We start from the raw sequence: 9,022 nt of genomic DNA on the forward strand, positions 1-9,022 counted from the left end.
TAATTAAGGCATCTTAATTATGTTATAATTAGGATGGAAACTCATTGGTTATTTAACGAATAGCAGGGAAGGGAAGGGGCAGGGTCTCTGATGCTACATCACATCTAGCAGAGGAAGAGTATATAAACATCGCGAAGGTAAAGACATCAGAGCATCCTTCCGGCTGGAACTCAGTTCATGTGTCCTCTCATTCTGCACCATTGCTGATATGGGAACTTTTCCTCTTGCTCCTGTGGGCCAGATTTGCCCTATTTTCACTCTTATGGCTCCTTATACTCCAACAACCTAGTCCAGAGCACTAACTTCTGCTCTCCTAGAACCTAAAATCTGGACCCCCTCTGTCTACAACAGCTGTCATCAGAAGTGCTTCCAGGTCAGCAGATGCCAGACTTCCCATGTGGTGCACAGCTCCTGCCAGAGGCTCTGCTCAAGCTTCAGGGTCTCCAGCTTCTGTAGTCCCTGCTGGACCACATATGTTAACTCTCAGGGTGTTGGGTCTGGCAGCTGGCACGCTCTTGTTTATGGGTCTAAAAACTCCAGACTTACACACAGATTGATGGATCTAGTGGTTTTAGAATTTGAATTTTGCTACCTGTCCTATGTGCTCTGTACATCCTGCCAGGGCATTTTTCTCCCCGGTGGCACTGGATCTGCATTTGACTGCTCATCTTACTAATTTATAATTAGTAAGTGGGTGGCTGAACACTGCCACCCACCCCTGAATTCCTGACCTTTGAACAGAAAGAAATATGCACCCGTCCCCTGATTTCCAATTCCTCACTTACTCTCTGACCCAATACTGGCTGATGGATGTCCTTTGAGAACTCTGTTAACACACTAACTCAAAGTCTAAGATGTCATTGCAAATGACATTTATAGTATAGTATTTTTTACAAATTCTATGACAACTCAAAATTTCACATTGTATATTTGCTGATATAATGCCTAGGGATGCTTGGTTTTGTTAGTTTTTTGTGAATTATTATTTAGTTGTTTGGCACAGTACAAAACAAAACAAGCAACCCCAAGCATTTATATCTTTATGGCTGTCTTGGATATATATGTCCTCTTTCCCTGATTTCCCCCTTTCTCTCTTTCTCATCCTTTCCTTTCTCACCCCCTCCTCTCTATAGTTTCCCCTTTTTCACTTTCTTCCCATTATCCTAGTTTTACAATCAATGTCAGGTGTATCTAACTTGTAATTGAACAAGAAACAAAAATTCTTAAAGATAGTCTTTGAGGGCATAAATGGTACTACTTGTTATTCCTTTTGCATTTTTTATTGGAATTTTTTATTCGATATATTTTTTATTTACATTTCAAATGATTTCCCCTTTCCTAGCCCCCCCACTCCCAGAAGGTCCCGTAAGCCCCCTTCTCTCCCCCTGTCCTCCCACCCACCCCTTCCCACTTCCCTGTTCTGGTTTTGCTGAATACTGCTTCACTGAGTCTTTCCAGAACAAGGGGCCACTCTTCCTTTCTTCTTGTACCTCATTTGATGTGTAGATTATGTTTTGGGTATTCATTTTAAGATTGATTTTATTTTTAAACATATGTGCACATGCATGTGAATCTGTGCATGCATGTGTATTTGTACATGTTTGCATGCATCTGTGTGTATTTGTGTTTATTTGCACATAAATAGGTGCCTGAGAATGGCATCAGACCCTATTAGAAGAGGAGATATAGGCAGTTGTGGTCAGCCTAACATGGGTGCTAGACTCTGAACTTAGACCTCTTTGAGAGCAGAACAAGCTGTTAATCTCTGAGCTATCTATCTTCTCTCTACTTTTATAATCTAAATGGCTTTTTTATCTGCAGACACAGGTAATGCTAGCATGAAAACACCCGTATTTAAATAATATCACAAATTGGAGTATCCCAGAGCTTAAAACCCTGTCTTGATTAGACATCGCAGTGTATAAAAGAGTATTTCCCTTGTTCCATAGAATATTTCATGTATAGCGAAACTTAATGATTCCTTCAGTAAATTCCTGTGGTGTAGATCAACACAATCAGGAGAAATAGGTTTGTCTCTTTTTGGGTGTAGACTTCAAGTTCTGGATTATTTATTACATAGTTGTGATGTTTCATTTACAGCCATGTCAACTGATGGTCTACAGACTAAGAATTCTGAATTTAGATGAATTTGGAATGAATGACCTTAAATGAATGTAAATAATTCATTTACTTGGTGGATCTCTCAAGAGTGCACTTGGTATTCTTTCTGTCCCTGTGGAATCAACGTGTTGAGGGAGAGGTATAGAGTGTGGTACCTTGAGAAGACTGTACAAATTGCTAATCCAAACTCTCCTCTTGTGAAGTATGTGGAGGCAGGGGAGTGTATTCAAGAGAGTGGAAGCAGCAGGGCCAGAAACTGCATCTTTTGAGCCTTTGGGAAGAGTGTTGCTACATTGGCCTCCAATGTTGTGATGTTAAAGACTTTATAATTACAGAAAAGGGTTATAGTTAATCTCAGTCATCAGTGGAAAACAGTCAAGGAAGAAGAAAAAAACTAGAGCAGTCCTAGAGTAAATTCATAATATGGGGGTAATTCTAAGTATCTAATAATTTTCTATCTTATTTCAACTGAACATTTTATATGAAGCATAGCATATGATGTTACTGAATCAGCATACATAAAAGAACCAATAATATAATAGAATCAATATAAATCAGTTCAGTGTTTAGCCCTACAGAGGTACATACAAGCCCAGACTCCATCTTTCATGGAAATGAAAGGTATAACTAATTTTTCATAAGAAAATAAATGGAACATGAAAAAACATAGACAAAATAACACCCTAAGTATTAAAAAAATTCGTGATGCTTCACAATTTTGTATAAATCCTATATTAAGAGGATAAGAAGTGGCTTTATATAAGGACCCTAACCAATTCTAAAAATAACCCATTCCTTTGTGTCACTCAAATAATCCAATAATTGTGCATGCATATATGTATTCATATACAATTAAGCAAACAAATGTACAATGTTACACGCTAAATAATTTTTATTTTAAAAATTAAGAAACAGAGGCATCAAAATATTATTATTGAAGTTTGTGATTGTAAGGTATGGCTTACACTTAGCATGCTTGCTTATGCCAGATATTAATTGCCACCCGCTCTCTGGTGGTGTTGTGCATCTGGTGTCATTTATGAATTTTAGAGTATTCTGTTTCTCAAGAATACTCTAAGACATGCTACACAATTATCATGGTCAGCAAAGCTAAAACAGTAGGCCATGTAAAAACAATTCTAAGGTGACCAGTTTACTAGCCTATGTCATTCTGCTGTAATAGGCCAGGTAACTCCCTCTATAAATTCTACAGTGACTGAAACCTGTAGAAGCTCATTGAATCAAAATTATATGTTGAAACACCCATTAATTCAGCACTCAGTTCAATAGAATATGCAAGCCAATACTTGCTCCCAAAGAGAAAAGCACTCAGGGAATAACCCTGTTTACCAGTGGCAGACCTCATATCTCCATCTAAACTGAGGTAGTCAGCAACTGCATGCATCTGTACTAATTTACCACATGGAGGGAGGAAAGAAGGCTGGTTCCTGGACACAGATGTGAAGTCAATCTATATGATTCCCTGTATTGTTTGTGTATTTTGGAAACAGGGCAGTGCATCGGCAGTGAAAAATAGAGACCTTTTTTTAATGGTAAAAGCTTTCTAAAGCCAGCCCATGGAGAACCAAGCATTATCCCAGAAAAACTGATTCAGACTGTGCCTAATAAGGGACTTCCATAATAATTTTATCCCCACTTCACAAATAGGAAGGCATAATTATTTGCTTTCACTTAAAGTAAGGACCCTTTGCAGTTCCTAAACACTGGGATACAGGGAGCCTTAAATACTATATGCTGAATGAAATCAGTTTTTCTTTGAGGACATTTTTCTTTAACATTCCCTATTTGTTAATTTTCAAAGTACACTTATGGAGATCTTATTACACAGCAGGCAGTCACTGTGGGACTCATTGTTAGGGAACTAATAGTGAGAAAGTTTCAGATGTTTCATGCTTTCCTAAAGACACGGGGTAGTAGCCAAATCAAGAAACTGTATAATCCTAAGACTTTTTAAAGGTGTGTAGAGATTTTCTATAGAAGAAAACTAACTCTTCAGAAAGGAAGCAATGAAGGTCAACACAATGTCTTGCTGAATCTGCTGAACAATGAGTCAAAGGAAGATTAGACAAATCTACCAGGCATAGCTAAGGCCTTTGCGACTGGAGGGTGAAACACTGAGCAGAGGGTGAAAACAAGTGTTGGAATTACAAAAATAGACCAGCTCTTGCAAGATAATACAGACTAGATTAAGGGAATAGATGTGCTCTAACGATAATGATATTAATGTAATCACTTTAAGGAGGAGAGTCAGAGCTGGAGAGAGAAGCCAATAACGATTCCATGATATGCACAAATGAAGATCAACGTTACCTCCCAGAACACATTTTTAAATATAAGGTAGAGTGCCATGTGCTTATAATCCCAGAAATCTGTCAGGCAAATTTTGTTTTCTTGCCCGTCTGACCTGCAGGGGAAGTTCTTGTATGAAACGTAAGGTGGGTTGTGTCTAAGTGCCACACTAACATCTATACTCTCTAAACACACACATGTGTATAAATGCCCTTCCACATGTCTGAAGGGCACACACACACACACACTCAATGATCACAAGTTCCAATAGAAGCCACTGTGAAAAAACAAAAGATCAAATAAGTACTACAAGGTATGCATAAGAAATGAATGGCTTATTGTACATGTAATGCGCATGTGAAGAACTTGATAGGATCCAAAATTCATGAGTGTTTTTTCTAAACAATAAACAACGTCCATTTGTTGCAATGTCCAGATGTGTCTTGTAAAGTTTCTGCAACATTCCAAGTCCTTCAAATATTAAGGATGGTTATTCATTAGGGTTTCTCAGAATTCCCAAATAGTCTTAGACCTCTTCAGATCTATATACAGGAGTCCTGGATAGTGTCCTAAGAACACATTCCCTTTCTGTTTACTCTTTGGTTGAGCTAAGTAAATTTTAGAATGTATTATAAGAATTATCTTGGCAGGCTCAGTGTTGTGAGTATGAAACTGCTAGTTAGAGCATATTGGTGCAAAACATTGTAGGAGTAGATCATCTGTCCACCCTGAAAAACAAAACAAAATAGATCTGGAGAGATGGACCCGTGGCTAAGAGCACTTGCTTATACTAAAGAGAAGAAAATACCACTGAAGACCATGTTGGGAAAATATTTGCTACAGCAGAGGCAATACTAAGGTGTGATCACAACCAGACACCACCTGGTAGAAAGCCAATCAGAAGAGAAAGATGCAAATTTACTGTCTGATCATCAGTAGAGTAGGAAAGATGTGGGATCAGGGATGAGAGAAGGGAACTGAGGAAGAGAAACAGATATACGGGGTCTGTGTGGCTCTTCTTTGGCACAGTAGGATGAGTATGTTCTCCATGAATCTAGGATTTGATTCAAGCTCTCAAGAGTAAGAAGTTGACAGGTGGTAGTGGTACACACCTTTAATCCCAGCACTTGGGAGGCAGAGGCAGGAGGATTTCTGAGTTCGAGGCCAGCCTGGTCTACAAAGTTAGTTCCAGGACAGCCAGGGCTACACAGAGAAACCCTGTCTTGAAAAAAACAAACAAACAAAATAACAACAAAAAAGTAAGAAGTTTTCCAACATATAGAAACAATAAATGTTTTAAAAAAATGGAGATGCTAATTATTCCAATATGATCACCACACAGTGCCTTCATGTAGCCAATTCTCATACTGTATCCCATAAATATGTACAAATATCATGTCAGTTTGAAATATGCAATGACAATTAGCTTTATAACCTCTGATCCAATGTTATAGATGACTATCGTACATATTTGCTTATATAAATTTTATATTTTATTAGTTTTTTTATATTAATTCATCTTCAGTGTCAAAGATTATGGAATGTATGCAAGGAGAAAGAAAAGGGGGGAGATTAGACACTTTACATTAATTAAAATAGTGTACCAGTGACTCAGAAGAAGAAGTGATAACCTTTAAGTGGGAAACAAATTTCATGTGAAGAAGTCAAGGCAACTATAGGAACAAAGAATCAGGTAAAGAGGGAGGAGCAAGGGGTGGGGAGATAGATAAGTTCTTTTATAGAGGAACTGAGCTCAGTTCACAGAACCCCTGTTGGGTTTCTCATACCAGGCTGTAACCACATCTAAGCTCTAGGAATCTGACATTTTCTTCTTGACTCCAAGAGAATCTACACACACACATACACACACACACCACACTGTATTCCCAGACATACCTGTGTATGCACAATTGAAAATAAGTAAAATGTTTGAAGAAGTACAGAGAAAAAGAATGTTAGGGGCATCCACTAAAACATGTAATGGTTTTAGTAAATAATGAGAAGAAATACTATTGAACATCCCACTTATATGTGTATCAACTAAATGACAATATTTGATGGTGGGATCCACTGGATATACTACTAAGTAGAAATTAACAACACCTTATCAAATTCTGGATAGATTGGTACACTGAAAACTCCAGGGATTAAGGTTAATCAGTATTCAGTTGTCTATTTATACCTACACTCTTAATTGTCCATCTACCAATATAAAAACATAACAGTGAGCTTGGGTGACACACTTGGACTCGTATTTGACAAACCTCACCCTGATGATTCAGCTTTGGAAACAACATGAAAGCCATTTTGAAGATTAACAATTGGACTTGCATCTTGTTAATAAGACATTATTTCCTATAGAATGAAGCAAAGCACTAATAAGATGTTATCCTTCAATTGGCTTAAGCAATGAGGTGCAAAGGAGTCTTGAAAATTAAAGCCAACACCCAGCTTTCTGAGTGCTATATAAATGTCCCCAGCAAAGATATAGTGTCTACATCTTTAAACCTAACATTTGACATCTTGAGTCTTTTTAACTAACTTCAATTAAGGGTTTGAGGAGTATGGTTCATAGCCACTGCCAGTCATTCGGGAGCTTGGGTAAAGCTCCATCACTGTCTTCCATCACACACAACTCTAATCCTAAAAGCTTTGAAGATGGCATTTTCTTGCCCAGCAGTTGTCACAGCAGAACCTGGCTCCTGGACAACTTTCAAGAAACCCACAGTGAAACTTCAGCCTGCCTACCCACCAATTGTGGACAGCACCAGTGCAAAATGGACCCTCGTGTGCAAAGTCCCTGGAAATCCAGAGCTGACCAAACAATTTGTTCTAATTCCAAGACCTGTGAAAGAACAATAGAAATGTTTCCAGCTGTGCCAGAGTGTGCTTCTCAAAACTGCCAGTCAAGAAATTGTAAGCAAGTGGGTTTTGTAGCCCAGAGCTACCAACCTGCAAGTTACATGACCAAGTATCGCCCACTAAAGTCTACAGCATCTGAAAGTTGCCAAATTCTGGAATTTGAATCCAGCCTATGCTGCCCTCAGATCCCTGAATCCAGTTCCTGTCATTCCTCAAGCACTGCTGTGTCTGGGCCACATCTTGTGGAATCTTCTAGCACTTATGAACCAACATGTTGTGTGACTGGTGGTTCACAATTGCCTAGTAAGTGAAGAATTTATAAAGGATATGGTTGACTTGAAGTGATTTCTGAATACTTGTGAACTCTGTTTCTCTAAATCTAAAATGATGTGTTTGTGTGTGTGTGTGTGTGTGAAAAATGAATACATAGTTTCTATTACTCTTTCCAATGTCAAGGAAGGATTTCTTTTCCTTTTGGGTATTTCTGATGGTAAGTTGGGGTCCCAAAGCATGTTAAACATTTTAGGTCACTAGGACACTATTTATTGTTCATCATGGAATAACCATTGTTTCTTAAAAAGATAAATTTTCACTACTATGTATGAAAATATTTAGCAAAAATATAGCTTACTAACTAATGTGATTATACCAGAAATCCATGAGATGATATCATTTACTCTGGAAGCTCAAGGTGCCCTATAATTTCTGATAAGTTCAATTCAACCAGAAACAATAGGTATTCAATAACATCAGAAATATTACTAAAATTGGGTCAACTCACTAACCGAATCAAGACACTTGTAAATCAGAGATAGCGTCTTTCACCTGAACCATGTACAAATTTTGAATTCCACCTGCATGGACCTCAGAACAAGGCCTTTTAGACAGATAATTTGATATCCTTTTAGACAGATAATTCACAATTAGAATCATTACTGTATTTATACTGTTATTTCTTTCCTCATCTTTATCTCCCAATGTTTTGGGTATGGAAAAAAAAGTGTTGTTTTTCTTAAATAAATTGGATTTATTATAAATATAGTTGTCACACTATTGTTTTCTTCAAGATTTTTGTGAGGATATTTAATAGCTCTGTATGTGCATGTATGTGTGTGTGTGTGAGAGAGAGAGAGAGAGAGACAGAGACAGAGACAGAGAGACAGAGATGGAGAAAGACACACAAAGAGACAGAGGGGGGAAGGGAGAGAGGGAGAAAGATGAGGAGGGGGAAAGGGAGAGAGAGGGGGAAGGGAGAGAGGGAGAGAGGGAGAGAGGGAGAGAGGGAGAGAGGGAGAGAAAGAGAGATTCCCTAGAGTTAGAGTTTAAGGAATTGAGCGAGCTGCTTGAGTAAGATGGGAGCCAAGCAGATCCTCTGAGGGAGCAGCAAGTAATCTTAAGTTCAGAGCCATGTCTCCAGCACCCTTGCTGTGAGTTTTATACTATAATTTTGAAGGATGCTTTGATGTGATAAAAATAGGAGATATTTGAAAATTAAGAAAACATGTTCCCTTACCACACCTTTTAGGAAAAGAGCTGGAAAATACGGTATCACAGTTTTGGTTGTTAATCCAGAGATAATAAACACACTCAATTTCATGACCATGAAATCATGGAGTCAGAATAGAGTTTGAATATTTGAAAGGCAATATATTTATTCAAGTGTCTTGGCTATTTACTAGCTTTGGGGGCAGTCCTAAATAGATCTCTCATTTTCAAGGAAAAATTTGGT

General features: G+C 38.1%; 1 protein-coding gene across 1 annotated transcript; it reads left to right on the top strand.

Moving 5' to 3' along the window:
• The first annotated feature begins 6,995 nt into the window (after positions 1–6,995).
• On the top strand, positions 6,996–7,604 carry LOC127665710 (keratin-associated protein 27-1). Its single transcript, XM_052158225.1, has one exon. It carries the CDS (start codon positions 6,996–6,998, stop codon positions 7,602–7,604), a length of 609 nt encoding a protein of 202 aa, XP_052014185.1.
• Positions 7,605–9,022: the final 1,418 nt, after the last annotated feature.

This window comes from Apodemus sylvaticus, chromosome 15 (genome assembly GCF_947179515.1).
Source record: "Apodemus sylvaticus chromosome 15, mApoSyl1.1, whole genome shotgun sequence".
Taxonomy (NCBI): Eukaryota; Metazoa; Chordata; class Mammalia; order Rodentia; family Muridae; genus Apodemus; species Apodemus sylvaticus.

Excerpts from the sequence above, each read along its gene's own strand:
- LOC127665710 (XM_052158225.1), top strand. The coding sequence starts at position 6,996 with ATGGTTCATAGCCACTGCCAGTCATTCGGGAGCTTGGGTAAAGCTCCA.